Genomic DNA, 22417 nt, shown 5'->3' on the forward strand with positions numbered 1-22417 from the left:
ATAAAAAATAAAGAAAAAAATTAAATTAAAAATTAAAAAAAGAAAAAAAAAGAACACAAATTTACCAAACATGTTTCTATTCTTTTTTTATTCCTGAAACAAGTTTACTAAATGCGTTTTTTTGGTTAAAAATTGTTCTCCGGAACAGAAATAGATTTTTCTATTTTGTTCCTTGGAACACTTTTTAAACAGAAATACAAACAAATGAGCCCTAAAAGTAACGAGCCCCATCACTTCCGAAAACATATAACGAGGGAGATTCAAATAACTGGCAGTAGATAGCAGGCAGACACAAATCAAACGAGATTGTGTACTTAATTGCATGAAAAAGTTTAAGAAACCGTAGTAGACACATCGATGAGGTAAGGGGACCAAGAGTGTATATTCATTATAATATATAAAATGAAAAATACATATGATAGATAAAAAAGAGGATCGGGATTAAACCATCGTCAAGATGGTCGTGCTTTTCTCAGTCTCGAATCAAAGAAAAGCCTCTCAATATAAACATCACCTTCGTACAAACTTAACTAAAAATAAATTGGGTAATATTGGTCCCAACTAAATAATGAGGCGGGCCAGCTCTAAGGAAGATTTTGATTACTTCTCCTTCATGCAAACCGGACGTCGAGCGAAGTTAAAATTGTCCCCTTCAAGGCATCCAGAAGTAAAGGATAAGCAGTGAGCATTGGAAGGTGGCCTTGGGTCCTTAGTATTTTCACCTCGGAGGAACCATTCCCAATCTTGCTCTTCATGTAATACGAGACCGACACCGGCACGACGACGTCCTCTTGGGATTGAATGATGGAGCACGGAACAAGCACTTTCGGCAGAGCCCATCTCAGATCGCTCAGGAACACGGTCTTAGCTACGCTCACCGCGATTTCGGGCTCTAGTCTTCCCAAGCTGCGCTCGAACTCCATCAGTGCACTCGTGTTGTTCAGGGCTATTGGTTTCGGAGCGAAATCATGGACCCAACCTGAGTAATCCGCGCGCATCGATTGGAGTAGCGAGTTGATCGCTGTTTCATCGAGGCCTCCGACGTATCCTTCGGCGTTGAGGTACCTGTGATTCAAAAATATTTGTTAATAAAATGATTTTACAAGATCAATCAGCTTTTCTGTAGCGCTCAAGCTAGTTGCCGAGGAACATGTATACGGATAACTCAAGGTGACACGTGTCGTAAATTTAACACAATCTACATCGATTTTTCTTTTTTTTTTTCTTTTTGAAAAAATAAGTGTGATGCAAAATAATAAGAGTTTTACTAATATAATAGTTTTTAATTAATTTTTTTTTTGTGGCCCAAACTATAAGAATAGTCATGTAAGCATTTCTCAAATGGTAATTTTTTAACAACATATTATGAATTGTAAATTCTTGAAGGAATAGACTTTACAATAATGTCTAATTATTCGTTGTTTGTTTTTTTGTGGCAAAAAACTTAAGAATAGTTAAATAAGTATTTCTCAAATGGTAATTCTTTTTAACCCTAACATGACATTTGGGATACAGTGTTTATTTCTATGTGCATGTGAATCTACAGACAGTATACCTGACTGCAGTATATGCAATCAACATAAATGCATGGAAAAAGGTTGTCAAGAAAGGCAAAAAATGTTCTTCCTTCTTAACTCCGTTCATTAAATCAACAACTTACAACAGATGTTTCTACACAGAGAGAGCGAGAGCGAGAGAGAGAGAGAGAGAGAGAGAGAGAGAGAGAGAGAGAGAGAGAGAGAGAGAGAGCCTACCTTGGAGATCCACTGAGCAGCACAAGGTGTTCAAAGAGGTCGGGCCTGCGTATTGCGGCCAAGCACCCGATCATGGCCGACATGGAGTGACCGACATAGATGCTCCTCTTCACCTTCAGCTCGTCAAGAAGGCACACCAAGTCTTCAGCGTAACCCCCCAGGTCTGAGTACTTGCTCGCGGCTGCGCCGAACACGCCTGGGTGGACGAAGGCCAAGTCGTAGACCACCACTTTGAAGAAGTATGCAAAGAACGGCACGACATGGTGCCAAACGGTCTGGTCGGCCCCAAAGCCATGGGACAGGACCAGAGTCTGCGTCCCGTTGCCGGAGACGTGGCCGTTTAAGGCTTGGAAGATCCCGCCGCCGCTGCATAGCGATTCACTCATTCTTTTTTGCTCTCTCTGCCTCTTTGCGAATGTAATGGTTGTTTAGTACTGAAAGTTTTCAAGAAACACAAGAATGGGAATGTTTTGTGTGGTGAGTATGCCCTTGAGGTTTGGAGTGGGTATATATGGGGCGATTTCATACGTGCCTCTTGTTTCTTTCTTTTTCATTTTTTCTTTTTGAAAATGATATTTCAGCTTCTCCACTTTATTTTGTGTTACATTTTTTTTTTTTTGAGCAAGTTATTTTGTGTTACATGGCCGGCATATAAATACACGCTCATTAGTGAGGCTTGATCGAGTGTGGTATAGGTGGACCAAGATCTTCAATCACGTCTCCTGATGTCTCCATGAGTCAAACACCAGTAGTGCATTGAACGGTGAATTTATTCAGAACTAACCCTTTCCACATGAATCGATAATCAGCACGATCGAGACATTGAAACGAAAGTACTAGCTGAGATAGGATCTCCATCCTATATTGAGTCTAGGTAAAGATCATGAAAATCCTAAAATAATACACTTATGATAAATTTACATTCCGTGAGTTTTTACTCTCGTTTATTCCCCACTAGCCCCTTATTAGACCAAGTCAATCATTATTTAGGAATCCATGACATTCACAGTTGATCCCATTTATATCTATATAGCTCATTTAGTTTGATCAGTTGCATCTACCACATCATTTATGAACTACAGGCCTATTTGATAAGATTATATTTGTTTCATAACCTTACTTAGCATTAACTTAATAGATATGATTCAATGATAAATGTGATAAGTAAAGACAGGTCTCTTAATTCATCCAATAGTAAAATGATTGATGGCAATTAGAACTTGCCAATTGCTAACAACTATTGTTCTTTCTTTGATAAAAAAAATATTTATAATATAAAACTATTACATTTCAATTGTCCTCAGACAACCTTTTTTATCCTTTTTTTCATCACTTATTTTCTCAGTTGCATTGAACAGCCCTAAATTTATGCAAAATTCTCTTATGAGCTCATATGTGTCCAATCAATAGTTAGAGGTGTTAGATGTGTTAAGCTTTTTGAAGGAAAAAAATCAATATGTGAAGTCGTGGCCGATTATTATTGCATATAATAACCGATTTAAATATCTTTTTTTGACGTTGCTCTATAAATATATTTTTATTATACTCGTTCGGTAGAGTACTTCGTTGTCATCGTGTTGGCTACGGCAAATCTCAAAATTGACTTGACGTGTGGTCTTATCGTAATACACAACGAAAAGACGAGAGCTACAATTATATAAGGCCAACCTCAAAAAGTTCATGGGACATGAATCTGAAAAGGATTAAGCGCTGTGAGGACCAAATTATTTTTGGTGTATTTGGTAATATTTTTGTTTAAAAATTATTTTAAAGAATAAAAATAGAAGAAAAACTATTTCTGTTTCGGAAAATAATTTTTGAACAGAAAAATGTGTTTGGTAAACTTGTTTCTGAAATAAAAAAGAATAGGAATACGTTTGGTAAACTTGTATAATTTTTTTTTTTTTTTTTTTAATTTTTTTTTTTTTTTTTCCTTTTTTTCTTCCTTTTGGCCGGTCGACTGGCCGACGAGGGCTAGTGGCCTCGCCCAGCCACAGCGAAGCTTGCCGACCCTCGGCGAGGCCGAGCCTTGTTGTGGCTGGGCGAGGCTCCGCCTTGCCTTGGTTGGGAGAGCTTGAGCTCACCCAGATCCGGCGAGGCTGAGCTTGCCTAGCCAAGGTGAGTCTGAGTCTCGCTAGGGGCTGGCGACGCTCGGCCTCGCCAGAGGCCGGTGAACCTCGTGGCCGATCGCTACCCATGGCTAAGGCCAACGACCGGCCAAAGAAAAAAGAAGAAGAAAAGAAAAAAAAAGGAGAGAAAAATTATTTCTCGAAAGTGTTCTAGAAACAAGAAACAAGTTTTACTTGTTTCTTGTTTTGTTCCAAATTTGTTCTCGGGAACAAAAAAATAGATTTGGAACAAAAACGCAAACAAACATGTTTTTGTTCTTTTTTTGTTCGCCGGAACAAAAAAGCAGAAATTGTGTTTATAAACATAGGCTAGGAACCCAAACAAATAGGCCCTTTGTGGCTAGGAATCCTCTGCACTGGCCTGTCTTAAAACTTTAATTTTTTTTTTTGGTGAATACAAGGTACAAAATTAAGAAAAATTAACATCTTAAATCTTTAATACTAATTTTATCACTAAGCAAAATATAAGATAATTTTCTAAGCAGTTGTGGGTAAAATGTAATATTCAAACGCTTCGCTGTCAATAAGTATATCAATAGGCTTATTACCTTTTTGAAAAATATGATGAATTTTGAGGCCAAAATGGGAGCTCTATAACCTTATGATATCCTTAAGTAGCGCTAGACTAGTACCATCCACTACTCTCTCTATTGTTAACAAGTTGGGTAATAATTTTGGAGTCCATCTCAATGATGATTTTGTGGAAACCTTGTTACTTTGCAATGATAAGTCCCATATGTAGTGCCCATAGTTCAGCCTATAGAGACGAACATATTCCAAGAAATGAGGTAAAACCCCAAGCTAGTCTCCCCCTTCATTACGGAACAATCCCCCAACTCTTGCAAGTCCATAATTACCTTTAGACGCTCCATCCGTATTCAATTTAATCTATTCCGGTTGAGGAGGATCTCAAGCAATCATAATGGGAGAAATACGTAATCCACTTATAGACAAGTTGATCATGAGCAAAGGAATGATTTCCTTCATGTGCAAAAGAATTACTTGTACAGGATTGGAAGGAAAAACAATTTTTTTTTGAGATAGAGACTTGTTTCGCTATTGCCAAAAAAGCCATATACTTATACCAAAAGTAGTACTCCAATCAAAGTGGGAGTAAAATCTCCCAACGTTAGCCAAGTTGAATTTCAACCAATGAGAAACATTCATGGAGAAGAACTCTTCAATTTTGTGGGACGAGATCAACTCAAATGTTCCTAATGACTGGACAATCTTGCAAAACATGTAATGTTGGATTCACAACATAGACAGTAAGAATTACCTCTCGTATTGCGAGACATCTTCAATTCATTGGTTAATAAATGCTTATATGCTGATAGCCAAAGGAATGTTCTAATACGTTGAGACCTGTCTTAAAACTTACATGCTTGAGGAAGCTGTAATAGGGATCCCACCCATGGATATGACATCCTCCAATTGCCGCAAGATGGACTTGATTGTGATAAGGCGGAGAGATCATAGATGGTGGAATGCATCTAAATTTAAGTTACACGACGATGTGATGTCACCGAATCATTATTTATTAATTATTTTCATGTTTGACATTTTTAGCATCTAGTATAACGCGCGATGGACAATTTATTCTAAAATAGTTTCATGGATTAATGATGTCATCATCGCGTGATAAAACTTTTTGGGTCGACTTCGCGTGTGGTTCTGAAATTCTTAAAATTGGCACAACCTTTTGGAATTACCGTGACAAGGAGGTGCGACTGCCTCGCGGTGATCAATGACCACCGCGAAGGATTGCACAATCCACCGCAGTTGGGTGAGAGAAAATGGAAAATCTCAAGCGACCACCGTTGGGTGGCGCAACCGTGGCCAGCAAAGTAGGAAACATCTCTGGTTTTCTTCTTACTTTCTTTTTTATTTTATTTTTTTAAACTATTGTGTACTATGTTTTGTTATCCAAGCTTTGCCCACCCTCAAAGCCAAGAAATTTGGGTTTCAATCTAGACACAACCGGATTTATCCCATCCAATGTGCATCACCAAGCGCTAGATAGGGCAACTTTGATCTTATCCCGCCTCTTATCTAGGCCATCAAGTGCAATTTAAGGTGACGTTTGATTATCTGAACTTGGATTGTGATAAGATTATGATAAGATATGATTAGAAATCTTTCAAATATATTTTGGACTGTAAAAAAACTTATTCCATGTTTAGTGCGATTTAATATAGGTTTCAAAATGTTTGAAAATGTCATTTGCTTACAGAGGTTACACTTTCCGGATCTAGGGCTGGCAAGCAGGCGTCGCAAATGCTGGACATTTTCCGACGTCGTGCAGAGAAAGCAAATCGCCTTGGGATGCGACATCGATTCTCAAGACTTGAAAATGGAGTCCACCACCTCCGCCAAGAGCACCTCCTTCTTAAGAAGCTCGTACTATGGGTACACAACACTAACAATGCTTACTACGAATCACAATATTCACCGCAACACAAACAGCAAATTCCATTAACATCGCATCCCTTACCAATTGCTCGGTCAAGCAATTCCACAGCAAACAGCAACGAGCCAAGAGACAACACGCGAACTGACGCGATGAAATTGTGAAATTTCCCTTATAAATGATTGAGTCAAAGAGGAGCTTATGGTTTGAGAATCAAGAATGAGAACCTTCATGCCAGATATATCCTGCAGCATCTTATAGACGTAATCTCGCACGGTCGAGACTATCACTAGTCACCACTTTTGCTGGAGCTCCTCCTCCTTCGAAATCTTTCGGTTGTTATTTCAAATTCTCAAATTTTAGTTGAGGATAGGATCACACGTCGAACCAACACAACAAAATCAAGTGATCACCGTCCAGGACCAACATAAGAATGCCCAAAACTTCATGCATTTTGATTTTTTTTCTTCATCTTCTACTTTTTCAAAGACGAGTTTTCAGGCCAGTTGATTTTGGGTTATTCATCATTGACAGCCGCTTTGGTTAGATGGCCATCGAAGGATGATCGGCTGAACGGCGTTGGTGGTTGGAAGTAAGGATGATTGGTTGTCAATGGTCCAACGAAGCCGGACTCCATCACTCTTTCTTTTCTTTTTAAAAAAAAATTATCCATTCGGATTTATCCCATCCCATAACCCAGATCTCTTATCTGGCATTTTATCTGGGTATATTAAGGTAAATCCGAGTTTATCCAATTCAGAAGATGTTGTCAAACTAGATAGAATATTTTGTTATCCTATCTAAACATAAATCCGGACTACCAAACACGGTCTAAAGGGTTAAGGAAGCTATTGAGAGTCGAATTGCACAATTGCATATAGAAACTACTTAGATCTCTCTATTCGTGCTTCTGAATTTTGAGACTTGTAAGAGATAAGATTTAGACACTTTCAAAAAAAATTGACACTAAACTGATGGTTCATAAAGTCTTCTTAAAGTGACCGTTCTTATATTTTCAGCACAAAGCATTCCAATTTGTGCGGTGCACAATTCGTTAAATGCATTTATTTTTTCACATATTGAGAAATTGGGGGCTAAATGGGTCCCCAAACGTGTAGTACTATCGATCCTTGCAGTTGATCGAAGAGAATTGGTACATTACCACAAAGTTCCAAACGTTATTATTTCATCTTAAAATAGAGCAATTTCAGAGAAAAACAAATGCATAATTTCGAGAGGTGAAGAAAATTTGCTTACTTCCTTTTTTGTTGTGATTTTAAACGAAATTACTTGGAGAGAATCTTTGCTCAATGATTTTGCTTTTGAGTCTAACAAAATTAAGAAAAAGACTGGCAAAACTAGAGCATATATTTGTGCTTCCACTTTTGGCTCATGATATCGTTTGGTCAAATTAAAAAAGTGTAGAGCCAAAAATCTACTAAAAGTCAATGAACGAACGATTTAGTTTCAATTTTTTTAATAAGCTTCCATCTAATTGACTCCGGCAAGCCACGCATATATTTTGACAGATTAAGTCATAAAAGTACTTTAAGTACAGTGCTTTTTAAAGATCATGGTACTTAAATTGTGCCATATAATAATGATTGTGACACTGAAGCCATCATTATCCTGATTTTTAAAGCACCTGTCACCTGCATCACGTAAATAATATGGTTTTTAGAACTTAAATTGCTTAGCAAGTGTCCCAAAATATTCATTTAATCAATGTCCAATACATCCACATGCGAACAGTGCATGGGCCATGCAGAGATCAATATCAATTGGGGACCAACTAACTTGCCGTCCTGAAAGTTAATGATTGTCGACTTGTTAGCTTTTTGAATTAAATGATTCTTTTGTATCCGTCCTTTGTAAGATATTAAAAAGTCGGCCCTCATCCGCACCTTAGGACTCAGATGTAGAAACACTTACAAGGTGGAGGTGGGTATGGAGCTCGAAAAATATACTACACCAATAAAGGGGACAAGATATGTGGGTATTGACACGTTAAAATAATGGACACTGCTTATCAGCCCACCACATTAATGGTTAGGCACAGGTAGCCTCTGTTAGTTGGAAATAGCCTCTACCTTAATGAGGAACCATATAACCATACCATGGATCTAAGGTAGGCGCCTTGGAGAGATCAATTTTCAACCGGGGGGGGACCAACACTTCTTGTCCTAAAAGTTAATGATTGTTGGGTGTTAGCTTTTTGAATTGAATGATTTTCTGTATCCGTCCTTAGCAAGGTGTTAAAAAGGTACATCTTGGGGTCTTGTCTAGACCTCAGGATCTCTTAAATGTGAAAAATACTTAGAGGATGGAGTAGGTATGGCGCTTGAAAAATATATTGTCTTAATGAGAAGGGACTATATGTGTGAATATTGATATGTTAAAATACTGAACGCAACTTGGCAGCCCACTGCATTAGCAGATAGACATAGGCAGCTGTTGGTTAGAAACAACCTTTACCTAGGTGAGGAAGCATGTAAGCACACCAAGGATCCAATGTAGGCGCCTCGGAGAGATCAATATCGATTGGGGACCAACAAACTTGGCATCCCAAAATTCAATTATTGTTGGGTGTTGGCTTTCTGAATTAAATTATTTTCCCTATAAAAAAGGCCTCATTCAATAATATATAATCCTCAATATCAACGTTCAATGATATATAATCCTCAATTTCAATTCAAGGTTGTGGCTTGTCCACGAATCTATCTCTTTCTTGTCTTCCATAATGTCATGTAATGGTGACGACCAAACGGCAATTATTAGTTGCTTAAAAACATCAATCCAACGTTAATTAAGGCTACTTCTGATCAGTTATCAACGTTTTGTAATTGTGTAATACATGAGGTCAAAATGAATTTTGAGTTTTCAATAAATTTATTAATGCTAAAAGAAATCGGCTCAAAATAATTTGGACTAATCAGAATAACCAAATTCGTAATTTTATGGAACAATTGCATGTGTTACAAATTTAATGTTTTAGATTTTTCATTCCTTAATCAAAACTTTGCGAGGAAAGAGTTCTTTCAAATCTCCGCCAAAGAGTGTCATTCATGGAGTATCCCCATCTGATGGGTATCTCCACTGAAATGTGATCCCCTGGTGGCCCATTGACCCTTAAAAGAGTTTGATCATCATGTTAAGATATGTTACACTTGTCACGATGTATCACCACTTATCATAATGAGTTCACACTTGTCGCAATTAAGCCACTACTTTTCGATGATCACCCATTGAGCAATTGAAATCAAATTAAAACAATCTGATAATCAAGAGAAAGTCTCGAGACTAGAATTCATACCTAAGTCATTGGTTTCACTATCAATTTGAAACAGAACTCTCAACATGCGATTATCTTTCCCTGATTACTTATCACAACCGTACATGACGTAGGAATGAAATATTTCTCTGCCCGAGTTATCAGGTGCAGAGTACATGAACACAAGAGAACGCTTTTTATCATCCCAGTCTAACCATCCGATGGGGAAATTCTGAGTAAACATACCTTGTTACTGGAATGGAGCCTTTTATACCACCTATGAAGGGTGACGCCATGAGTTTTGCCGAGGACAGGCGGATCACATAATTCCATCCTTCAACAATATTCTTATAACAACGCCTTCGTGAGTTTTGCTAGATGATGAGGAATTAGTGCGGTCCCGACTGAATACCTTCGCTCTTATAAGCGGGGCATTGCCTCCCGACGACACTTTGGGTGCATCTAAAGCTTTTTCTCTACTGGATTTGCTTCTCTCGACACAACTAGAGCCTCTAAAGGAAGCTGTTCTACAATCTACTACATTGTGTGTTGGGAGGACCTTACAGATCTTCGACACAGAGAAGAAAATGACAGAGGCTTAGGAGGTGCTTGACAACCACCTGTTTCTGTTCCAGAAATAATTTTTCTATTCCAGACTTGTTTCTGGAATAGAAATCCGTTTGATAAACTTATTCAATTTTTATATTTCTAAAATAGATTTTTGTTCCAGAAATAGGTTTGGAATAGAAATTAGAAGTAGAAATTTTCTACTTATCTATTTCTAGAACAGAAATAAGAAATAAAAAAATTTCTCATCATTCATCAACCGGTCCATCATCCGTCACCGCCGACCCCCGTCCATCGGTCGTCGGCATTGCCGCTGGTCGCCGGTCGCCCGCCGCCGCCACCGGTTGCCGGTCACTGTTACTGGCAGCGGCGGCGGCGGCAACCGCGACCGGCAGCCGGCGGAGGGAAGAGAGAAAAAGAAGAAAAAGGAAAAAACATAAAAATAAGATGAAAATGCCCTTGGTGGGGTAAATGTGTCACCGTTTGCAAAGTTTGGGGTTTTTCATGCCACCAAAAAAAAAGTTTGGGGTAAATTTATCACTTTGGGCAAAGTTTAGGGTTTTTTGTGGTATTTTCCCTTTTTTTTTTGTTAATTACTTCTATTGGTACTTTGCATATCCTTTTTGGGAAATAAAAATCTCCTCAGTACTTTGCTTCATTTCGATCCCAAGGAAATAATATGAGACCATTATCAGTCATCTCGAATTCTTTCACCATCAATGCCTTAAAAGCATCAATTATCGTTGGATTAATTCTTGTAAAAATAAGTTGATCAACATAGAAACAAGCGAGTAGAACATCACATTTTTCTTGCTTCAAATAAAGTGCTTGCTAGTATGGACATTGAGAGAATCCATTCGCCTTGAAATTTGCATCAATTTTGGAATTCCATGCTCTCGGTGTTTGTTTAAGCCCATATAGAGCTTTCTTTAACTTCAACACCTTGTCTTCATGACCTTTCACAACATACCCCTTGGGTTGTTCAACATAAATTTATTCTTCAAGGATGCCACTCAAAAATGTTGAATTGACATCTATTTGATAAATTCGCCAATCATTTTGATCAGCGATGGAAATGATCAATCTAATCGTTTGCATGCGGATGATAGGGACAAAAACTTCATTATAGTCAATTCTGGCTTTTTGCTTGTACCCTTCATGATTAATCTAGTTTCGTATCTTGTCACTTCTCCTTTCTCGTTTTTCTTGGCCTTGTATAACCAATTTGACTCCAATCGTTTTCTTGTTCTTTGGAAGATCAGCAAGCTTCCATGTTTGAATCTTCTCAATGGCATGAATTTCTTCATTTATGGCTTTTCTCCGTTTTCCTTCTTTGGCCACATCATCATAGACAAGTGGTTCACAATCTACAAGAAGACATATAAGGTGAAGCTCATCGGTAGCTTTGTAAATGTTAGACAATCTCCTTAATCTTGGCACTAGCGGTTCATCAATACCATTTGAAGAAGTTGGCGATGATGAACTTGAAGAAGATATTGGAGAAGAATGTGTAAAATGATACTTTAACTCCGCTTGATTGGAACCACCATGAGCATGTGCTTCTTCTTTTTCATTGTTTTCCCACGTGCCATCTTCATCAAACTTGATATCTCTACTTATATACACTTTCAAAGTGTTAGGATCAAATAATTATAGGCTTTGGATACCCGATAAAGATGAGCATTTTGCTTTTGTCTTCCAGTTTCGATTTTTTCTAGTTTGGCACATGAGCAGATGCAATGCTCTTGAAAATTCTCAACTCTAAAACACTTGGTGTTCTCCCAGTTTATGCTTCCTGTGGAGTTACACCTTCAAGTCTAAATGTGGGACATCTATTGTGAAGATCAATCGCACATGAAACAGCTTCAGCCCAAAGTTCCTTGGAAAATTTTTTGCTCTTCAACATGCTTCGAACCATGTCAAGAATGGTTCTATTTTTCCATTAAGCTATGCCATTTTGTTGAGGAGAATATGGAGCCGTCAAGATATGCCGAATACCATGATCCTCGCAAAATTTGTTGAATATGGCTGAGGTGAATTCTCTGCCACAATCAGTCCTCAAAGCTTTGATAAAATAACCATTCTTCTTTTCAGCCAGGTTTTTGAATTGTTTGAATGTATCAAACACTTATATGTTTTTTCTTTCAAAAAATACACCCAAGTTTTCTGAGTAAAATTGTCAATAGAAGTAACAAAATATCGATGATTACTATATGAGTGAGGAGTGATTAGGCCATACACATCAGAATGAATTAACTCAAGCGGCTTCTTTGCTCGATGTCGCTTCTTTTAGAAAACTAGCACCGGAATGCTTACCGATAATGCACCCTTCACATCTAGCACTGGAATGCTTATCGGTAATACACCCTTCACATGATTATGTGGTAAGCTATAAACCATCTTTTTGCGAGAAAGCAAACTGAGTTCGCCAAAATTGAGATGGTCAAACCTCAAATGCCACAACAATAAAGGATCATCCACACACGCTTTTAGATATTGAGACATTTCATTGTTTATATTGACAGTAAACATTATGTTCTTCGACAACTTTAAATTTGCAATCAGTTTATTATTCTAGTCTCTTAGCACAAGACTAAGATCTTTCATATGAACAATATAGCCTTTCTCCAGAAGATGTCCCAAACTCAAAATATTGCTTGCCATTTTCGGGACATAATAAACATTAGTAAGAAATTGACATGCACCACTCTTCAAATGAATTAGAATTGTACTTTTGCCTTTGACAAGAATTTTAGAGTTATCACTAAAAGAGACTTTCACTTTTATTATCTCATATAACTTGGCAAATATCCCCTTTCTCCCGCATATATGGTTGCTTGCACCGGTATCCAAGTACCAAGTAACAATTTTGTCCTCCTTCATTTTCTTTGAATGCCAATGAGAAAACTTGATCAGCATCATTCACCAAATTTGCCTTTTTGTTCACTTTGGTACTCTCCTTGTTCCAGTAGCTAGAAGTATAATGACCAAGTTTATTGCAATGATAACATTGAATTTTAGATTTATCATACCATTGGCTTGTTGAGTTCTTTCCTCTTCCATGAACACCCCTTTGATACTAATATCTTTTGTCACTTTGAGCAACATCTCATATGCTTCGCACACAACCTCTTCCTTGAAAGTGACCTCGACCTCAACCTCGACCATGATCATGATCTTGGTTTGTCCCACGAGTTTGTGTGAGATCTCTTCCTTACTCCTTCTCATCTTGGATGGTTAGCCGCATTTGGAGAACTTCCTCCATCGGTTCGATTTCTTTCTGAGCCTTTCTTTGTGGGCTTATAATGAACCCAAAAGCTCATTGATCATCATGGCATCCAAGTCTTTGGATTCTTCAATTGCAACAACGATGTGGTCATACTTCTTATCTAAGGACTGAAGTATTTTCTCGATAATACGAATATCTGAAACGTTTTCTTTGTTTCTTTTAATCCAAATGACAATCATCAAAACTCTTGTAAAATAATTAGCAGTTGATTAATATTCTTTTATATAAATTACCTCAAATTCGCCTCTCAAGGTCTGAAGGAAAATCTTCTGAACTTTTTGTACTCTTTGATGTGTATTGTGAAGAATTTCCTATGCCTCCTTAACAGTAGTCGCATTCGAAATTTTTTCAAATATGGAATCATCTAAAGCTTGATAGATGATTAACAAGGCATATTGATTTTTTGTTTGTACCTTCTCCAAGGCATTCCTTTGGTTCTGGTTCAAGGTCGTTTCATCCTCTAGCTCATCATGGCCAATGTTGACAAGGTCCCACACACCATATGCGCTTAGCAGAGCTGTTAGTCTAGCGGCCGAATTACCATAAGTTTCTTTGATAAGATGAGGGTATTGAAGAGGAAGCTGAGTGTTTGTTGAGGCCATGATCATAAACTGTGCACTCCGATACCAATTTGATGGAAGTAATTTGAAGTTGAAATGCTCCTAACTCACACAAAGAAGACACAAAGATAGATAGACTCATAGATTTATTTCACCTTAACAAAAAAAAAAACAATTAGAAGATTCTCCTATTTATAAACTTGTTACATGACCTTTGCTCTTCCCCATAAAAATAGCTAGTGTTCCGGACAAGATTTAGAAATTAACAAGATAATTACCATATCTCATTATATCTCACCATATCTCTCTAGACAATCACTACATCTAGAAATACGAACAAACTTTAAAGATAACACAGTAATTATGACTCTTATTCAATACTAGTACTAAACAATCTCCGGTATCAATTCTGGTATCTCGGTGACGAAGTATCGGCATCGATGAATTTGGTTTAATTTCTAACATCTTTCACAAGATCTTCCCCAACTTCTTACGGTGCTTTGTTTTCATTTGACGGATGTATCAGTCCCCGTTTGCTTAAAAGATTTCTCAATAGATAGTCGGTGTGCCAGTAATCTTTAAGAAACGTGGAACAAAAATGCGAAACAACACGTTTCACTTGGTGCTGCAAATCATTGTAACTAAGTTTGAGTGCAGGAAGGATATCGTTTCGTTTTTGTACTGATTCCCGCACACTGCTATTTTCTCTTATTGATGTCCATGATTTTTCTTTTTCTTTTCGGGTTCAGAAGATGTCCAATATTGTTGATCGGTTGCTTTTACATGAAGCCCGCTAGAGGTCTCAGAGCTAGAAGAACTTCCTTGCATTTGTTGACAATTTTGTTTGCGAGCTCGATAAGTGCATTTTCTTGCTTGCGGTCGGATTCCCATCTGAGGAAAAGGAAGAGAATGTCCAGAAAAGAAGGGCCTTTAACTTGAATGCTAATACAGGTTCCGTTAGGGAAGTGACTTCGTGACTGCGGGCAGTCGCGACCAGGCAACTTCCCTTAGTGTCTTCCACGAACAAATCTCTCATTTCATTCCAGATGCTATGAGTCCAACCACTGCCCTATACATCGTCTAGCGTGAGGAAAATATTATTACCGATTACTTTGTACCGCAGAGGGGTCTACTATAGCTCAATGTTCAAGGTATCTAATAGCGGCTGAAACTCTGATCAAATCCTGACCGATAAGTCCATAAAGACTTTTTCAAGAGCTTTCTTTAGATTACAATCATCGAAAATGTATACCCATATTCTGAAACCAAATTGTTCCAGGACCACTTTTCGCTGCACACGAGTTTAGCAAGCACGGTTTAGCCTAAACATCTTATCCCAATAATGGGAGGACATGCGATCCGAGCTTGCTCGACCACTCGTTGCAACGCCGAAAAGGATCGATTTAGCCAATTTCTTTTCTTGCCGTTGGAAAAACAGGATGGGGGTCTCAAGAGAGCTTCATGAAACGCAAACAACGAATGCCAATGTTGTCTCGTTTTTGGCAAGAGATCATAATAGCTACAAAAAAAATTAAAAGGATCATTTTGTTTTATAAGCAATGGAACGAAACGTTAAGGTTTTAATATGGTGTGACTCGATTAGTGGTTCTTCTAAGACATATTGGTTAATAGTTTGTTTTCTCACTTTTCAGGCTGAGAACTGTTTCAGCTTCGAATGATACCCATTTGGCTAAATCTACTGACCGAGCCTTCTCGACATCAATCTCATCTTCGGGATGTCCAATCTGGGCAATTCTATGCGCTCTAGTGTAGTCATAAAATCGACCTAGGAGATGTTGAAATTATGAGGAACTATAGCATATACAATCATGAGTTCAAACAAAAGTACTTGGGAGACTAGAGCTGACAAAGCTTTGGGCAGATAACAAAAACTTTATTGTCCATACAATTAGCCTTTTGCTTTCATGTTCATTAGATCTAGTCTGAGGAACAAAAGAAAAAGAAAAACTTATTCTTCCTATGTTGTAGTGAAGTGAAACAATTTAGAAATGGAAAAGATACGGTCTTTTATATTTATAAATTCATTAATAATCTAGTGGAATAATTGTAAAAAGATCGAGCAGCTTATAGAAATTTACCAAAATAAGACTTAATAGTGCGGCTGTCTGTAAACGAAAGATAAAAATCATTCCGAGGTAATTCCAGTAGACAATACCACAGTAGGTCTCTTACAATACGAACAAGACATTCTCCGAATGGAGAAATTTGCAATACAAACACACAATAATAAAGCACCACTCATTTAAGTAAAGAAAGTAAAAAGTACAATATCAACGGTTATTGTTTTCATCCCTGAAAATGAAAGAGATTGACGAAGGATTAACTGAGGTCATGTCTAAATCTTTGCAGAAATCCACATGGCATGGCAAATAGATTATGGAAGTTCATCTGCACTCAAAAGAAGAAAAGAGGAAATGAGTTTAGAATGTCTATAACAAATTATAATGGCATTTAAGATGGCGTCATGTTTTGATAAAGAGAGAGAGAGAGAGAGAGAGAGAAAAGAAAGGTGGTGTCATGTGAATTCGCCATTCATGGAGATTCTAATTATTAAGATATTTTTCATTAGTTAGCAAAGTAAACTTTTATATGAATGTAAGATTTCTTCACATAAAAACCAATGTAAAAGTTTTTGAACAGTGTGCTAGTGGTGCTCGAGTAATGAATCTCGATTTACTATTAATAGGTTAGATCAAAATGGAGAATCCATATACAGCCTCGAATCTAAATCTTATGTCATACACATTTTGACCCCAAACATCTTAAATTTTTGCAACTTGTAAATGTCGGCAACCGGATTTATATATATATTTTTTTTTCAAATTCTTTATTGGAATAACATTCTAAACAAGAAAGTAAAAAAAAAATTAAAAAAATTACTTTTGTTTAATCAGAAATAAACCGGCCCTAAAACTTGCTCATGCTTTCTCTTTTTAATTGAAAGAAAAGTGAAAACGGAAATTTTTGAAATCAAAGGATTTGTAAAGTTTCTTATATAGGTGGTTTTCTATTAAGTGCATTCTTCAATGAGTTTTAAATTATTTCACAATTGCTATTTGATGTGGCAAGTGAACTTAAGTAGTCCTTTCAGGACGCTTCCGACAGATTCATTTGATAAATTATATTTAAACTATCAACTTAAGCTACAACGGCTATCTTATATATAAATCAGCATAGGTGATCATTAAGTGAGTCGTCATGAATACTTTTGTTCGATCATTCTATAATAATTATTTTGACAAAAAAAAAAAAAAAAAAAACTACCGATGATATTATTATGATTGAGTATGAATGCATAGTTTTCAACTTCATATACGGCAGAATGAAATATCCGATTGTTTCACAGCTTTAGCCTTCTGCAATAATAATCATTAAGAGACTAAGCATACGTTCAAAAATAGTACGTCAGATTTCAATTAAAATGAGAACGAGATTCCATTGTGAGGAAGCAAATTTTACTTTCAATGTGCCACATGGAACTCGAATTGGGATTTGTCAAAAGTTGTCCAAGTAAGTATATAGTTTAAGTCGTCAATGTTATGAATGTACATAATGCAACATTCTCTTCTCCTAATTTTCACGAAGTGAGGAAGTCAGGAGAAAAATATATACAAGAACAAAATTTTGATTTATATGGACATATTACATCTAAGAACGAAGAAGAAATGAAGGCACAGGCAGATTGATGTGTACCTAATCCTCCGTCCATTGTATTTGTTTTGAATCAAGTTTGATTCGAGGAACATGAGCAATTTTGTGCCAATCCTCGCCAGATTGAGGATCACATCTTTTGCTCAGCTCACCACAATATAAAATGTGTAATTCTTTGAGAGTAGTGAGGGATTGGATTCCTTGTGGCATGGACGCTAGATTGGGACATTGGATCAAGCAAATTTCCTTGAGACATGTATAATTGGGAAGCCATTCGGGTAGAGCCGTGAAGTTTGGGCAGTCACGGATGCAAAGCGATTTCAAAGTGTAGGCAGATTCATTGAGACGTTGGAGCAGCTCCATCACTTGTTCCAAACTTGCAATTGACAGTACACAAAGACGCGAAGGAAAGCTGGTCTTTTTCTGGATCAACATGAGCGGGCACCTCTCAATGGACAAACGCTCCAGCGAGATTAATTCCCCAAAAGGTACGGATATTAATCTCCCACAGTTTTTAATTAGCAACTCCTGAAGGCCAGTCAGTCGGTAGGCACCTTTAAACAAAACTTGGAGATTTTGGCATGCCTTGAGTCCCAAAAACTTCAGGTTTTTCAAATACTGTATTCCGCTTTCTTGCAGACTCTTTTGCTTTGTTGTTATATATAGGTACATAAGATTGACAAGCCATTTCATATTTTTTGGTAACTCGTCTAGCTCCGAGCAACCACTGACATCTAAATGTAGCAAATTCTGTAGCTCACAAACGGCGTCCGGAAGCTTCTTCAATTGCTTGTTCTTAGAGAGAATTAATGATCTCAATTGCTTTACGTTGCCTATGGAACTTGGCAGCTTCTCAAAGCTACCATATGACAAGTCGAGATACCGTAAGTGGTTACACTTGGAGATGCATGTTCTGGCAAATTTTCTAGTAATAACTCTTTCATCGACTTGGGATTGAATCATAATTGCACGCAGCTTCTTTGAAGTTTTATTTCTCAAAAAATGTGGGACTCCATCGTAGTCCGGAATTTCCTCTAACGAAGTAGTAGGGATCGAAATGTACCGAACACTTTCAGGAATCGGTAGAGGATTTAAGTCAACGGTAGAACAATATTTTCGTCCTACAGTTGTTGCAAGAGAATGGACCAAATCGGGCACTTTGAAAGATAATACTGATCCGTACTCCTCAATTTCTTGGATCAAAGATCTCTGGCCAAGGTCTTTCACATAGTCAACACCAATGTCTTCCGGTTTTTGCTTTTCCTTTGTTGGAATAATGAGTCCTAGAGCCACCCATAGCCTAATTAATTTCCCGGCCTTGATTTTTTGTCCTTTGGGGAAAAGTGACAAAATAGAAAAACATCGTTTTAAGTGGATTGGTAAATCATCATAGCTGAGCTTAAGTCTCGGCAGAATTTTTACTTCCACTAACTCACGTGCTTCTCTATCTCTCATATTTGCCCCATACCATTCTTCTTCCTCTCTGGGAAGTAGATTCCCCAAAATTACCGCAAGGAGAGGCATTCCTTGTGATTTTTCAACATTATAATTTACAATCTCAAGGAGTTCAGTACGAGGCTCCTTTTCCTCTCCACTGGATGCGCATCTTTTGAACAAGACCATAAAGCTTTCATGAGAAAGACCTTCTAGATTATACGGCCGATGGGTGCCTATTGTAGAAGCGACTTTTGAATCGCGTGTTGTCACAATTATCTTACTTTCACTAGCTCCAACGCGAAGCAAATCTCTCAATTCTTTCCATCTACAGAAGTCTTCACAGCATACATCACGCCATACATCATCCAAGACAAGAAGAAATGTTTTGTCTTTGATGGTTTCTTGCAAACAAGGTCGCAACTGCTCAATATCAAGGTTGCTCAACCAATGACCAGTTGCACCTTCAATAATTCTTTCAATGATTTTCTTTAAATCAAAGTCCTTTGACACCCACACCCATAGTCGCAACTCAAATTTGGCTTGCACGCTACGGTCATAGTAAACTAATTTAGCTAGGTCTGTCTTGCCCAGACCTCCCATTCCCACAATGGGAATTACCGAAAGGTTTTTGTCATCTGTTGGCTGCATCAACATCTCAATTATCTTTTTTTTATCAGCATCTCTTCCGATGACATCCGACTCGTGTACATATGAGTAAGTCACCTCTTGTGACTTCATATGTGCCATGTCATCATCAGTACTCTCCAGATTAAGATCGAATTGACTTTTGTCATAAGAAATTTTGGATAATCTCTCATTTATCTCCTTGACTTTGTGACTGAGTTTGTCACGGAATATTAGTCGATCAGAGAAGGAAAAGCTTACCTTCTCTTTGATGCCTCCGTAGCGACTTATCACCTTCTTCCTTGAGGCTTCACACTCGAGTTCATCGAGCAAATCCTCCGCGTCGTAGAATATGTCTTCAAGCTGATCTAACCACACTTGCTGGCAGTGGTTCTTCCCTTGCTGCTTCTCCGCATCTGACAGCTTTGCCTTGATGTAACTCAACGTCTCTCTAAGCTCGCTGATCTGGTCCTCGACACCATAAATCGCGACGGCCTCTACGAGGGCGAGGGAGGCTATCTTCTTAAGCACCCCCTCTCCCATGCTCAAGAGGTCTGCCATGTTTTTCTGAGGAGGGAATGGGCCAAAAACAGGTGGAAGAAATTGGCAGTTGCCTATTTAGCTTGAGAATTAGATGGTCTAAACGAGAATGTCTCGATGACTACATTTCAGATTAACTCGGGTCCCTTTTATAATGGACGATCCCACGTCGATGTTAGGGCCTCACCAATAGTAGCGCAAGCTTTGCCCAACGTCGGTTCAGTAATAATAGCCGCGTATTTCCCGCCCCAAACTACGACCATTGTCACTGGACTTTTCAATGTAAAGTCGGCGGTCGATTATTCACATAATAATCATCAAAATATAACCAAAGGAAACAAAATACAAAACATCAAACACAATCCAAGCAAGAAGCATCATTATCATTAACGCGATATTAAATTAGGACACTGGTAGAAAAACTTCGGACGTTAGGCACAGGTCCAATAACTATTTGTGGAATTCGGATGGGCCACACTTGAAAATGGTACTGTGCAGTTCGATTCTCGGTTTTTAGGTGAGAACCAAACCAAGAACCGGGAAACTACATGCAACATAGTTTAATTGCATGAAAATTTCAAAACAAAGAAATCACCAGAAGACTCACAATAATTTTTTTTTTTACCAGAAGACAGTATAATAAGGCTCCAAATTTGACTGATCATGCTATGAGTTGCAACCTGCACGCTCGACGCTTTCGAGCCCGTTTATCCTTACCCGTGCAACCAAATCACACGAAATTAGTGGCATTACGGCAATAACTTGATAAGGAATCCAATAATATTCACCAATCTTACAGATTCAAGCTAGAAAATTCGACATTTTTTCTTTTTACTTTTACGGTCCGCCTTTATTGTTTGCGTTGTCCAATTTGAGAGAGAGAGAGAGAGAGAGAGAGAGAGAGAGAGAGAGAGAGTTTTTCCATGTCCCCCCACTATCAGATGTTGGTTCGGCCATTTCATCTTGTTAGTTCATTTGATTAGAGAAAAGCAATAAAAAGAAAAACGACTGGATCCTGTTCAAGAAGAAAATTTCTATTTTAATCCGGTTTCTTACTGAGGCTATAGCATGAAATTTAGATTTCAAGGACCTCTATATTAAATAACCACGTCAAGTTTCTTGTATTTTTGTTGTCTCTTATGTCAATTGACACTTTGTACTCATTTGAATTTGGTTCCTCACTAATGTTCACATGAAGAATCAAACTCCCACTCTTTTGTTTATTATTCTTTTAAGCTCTCTCTCTCTCTCTCTCTGGCGTGATTTTTTGCAGTTTTGTCCATGTCTTCTCACTACATCCATTGATATTATGTACATTTTCAAAAATAATCATATAAACCAGTTATTGAAATATGGATTAAATCCTAGCAATTGTACTTGCATGTAAGTTCTAATTGATGTGTTGCATGTGAAATGATTGGATATAAATTTAGAATCACTTCAAAAGTAAAATATGTTTGCTTGTGTACAATATTGTTTTTTTTAATTATAATTGGACAATAAATTTTTTTGTTGGGGCATCTTCCCTTTTTATTTTATTTTGTCTATAATTTTCTTAAATATCTATTTGATTATATTATGTTGACACCTAAATTTTAACTAATCATGATTTCTTGCCAACAGTATAGCATGAAATGTAGATTTCAAGGACCTCTCACAACAAATTTCTTGTACTTTGGTTTTTCTCTTACAACAATTGACACTTTGTACTCATTCGAATTTGGTTCCTCACTAATGTTTGCTTGAGGAATCAAATTCCCACTCTTTTATTCGTTATTCTTTTAAGCTCTTTCTCTTTCCTAGCGTGAATTTTTGCAGTGTTGTCCATGTCCTCTCGCTGCATGCATTGATTCTATATTTATTTTCAAAAGTAATTATATGAACATATTTATTGAAATATGGGCTATTCCTAGCAATTGCACTTTAAATATGGGTTAAATAATTGAGATGAGGTTGCATATTTTAATCGTGTAACGTTTCGCACATAAGTTCTAATTGGTGTATTACATGAAATATGATTGGGAATATAAATTTAGAATCACTTCAAAAGTTAAAATATGTTTGCTTGAGTACAATATTGTTTGTTTTTTTTTATTATAATCATACCGTACATTTTTTGATCGAGGAATTTTCCCTTTTTATTTAATTTGCGCCTGCTATTTTC

The 22417-nt window shown here is 37.4% G+C and overlaps 2 protein-coding genes across 3 annotated transcripts; both read right to left on the reverse strand.

Annotated features, from left to right (window-relative positions):
* Positions 1-497: 497 nt before the first annotated feature.
* On the reverse strand, positions 498-2233 carry LOC104425525 (strigolactone esterase D14). Its single transcript, XM_010038228.3, has 2 exons — positions 1755-2233; positions 498-1065 (listed from the first exon to the last, which is right to left on the reverse strand). The coding sequence occupies exons 1-2, from the start codon at positions 2138-2140 to the stop codon at positions 612-614; spliced, it is 840 nt and encodes a 279-aa protein (XP_010036530.2). The 5' UTR covers positions 2141-2233; the 3' UTR covers positions 498-611.
* A 13876-nt stretch (positions 2234-16109) lies between these two features.
* Positions 16110-20362, reverse strand: LOC104427530 (disease resistance protein RGA2). 2 transcript variants are annotated; one of them, XM_018864709.2, is made up of 2 exons: positions 19975-20362; positions 16110-16389 (listed from the first exon to the last, which is right to left on the reverse strand). In XM_018864709.2, the coding sequence occupies exons 1-2, from the start codon at positions 20272-20274 to the stop codon at positions 16321-16323; spliced, it is 369 nt and encodes a 122-aa protein (XP_018720254.1). In that variant the 5' UTR covers positions 20275-20362; the 3' UTR covers positions 16110-16320. The 2 variants fall into 2 exon arrangements, with proteins under 2 accessions (XP_018720254.1, XP_010038912.2); XM_010040610.3 differs by having other exon boundaries at positions 17695-20362.
* Positions 20363-22417: the final 2055 nt, after the last annotated feature.

The sequence above is a fragment of the Eucalyptus grandis genome, chromosome 11 (genome assembly GCF_016545825.1).
Source record: "Eucalyptus grandis isolate ANBG69807.140 chromosome 11, ASM1654582v1, whole genome shotgun sequence".
NCBI classification, from domain to species: Eukaryota; Viridiplantae; Streptophyta; class Magnoliopsida; order Myrtales; family Myrtaceae; genus Eucalyptus; species Eucalyptus grandis.

Bases quoted from the DNA above. Each gene is read 5' to 3' on its own strand.
- LOC104427530 (XM_010040610.3), bottom strand. From the start codon at position 20,274: ATGGCAGACCTCTTGAGCATGGGAGAGGGGGTGCTTAAGAAGATAGCC.
- LOC104425525 (XM_010038228.3), bottom strand. From the start codon at position 2,140: ATGAGTGAATCGCTATGCAGCGGCGGCGGGATCTTCCAAGCCTTAAAC. The intron at 1,066-1,754 runs GTAGGCTCTCTC...TTTGAATCACAG, and splicing joins CTGCTCAGTGGATCTCCAAG to GTACCTCAACGCCGAAGGAT.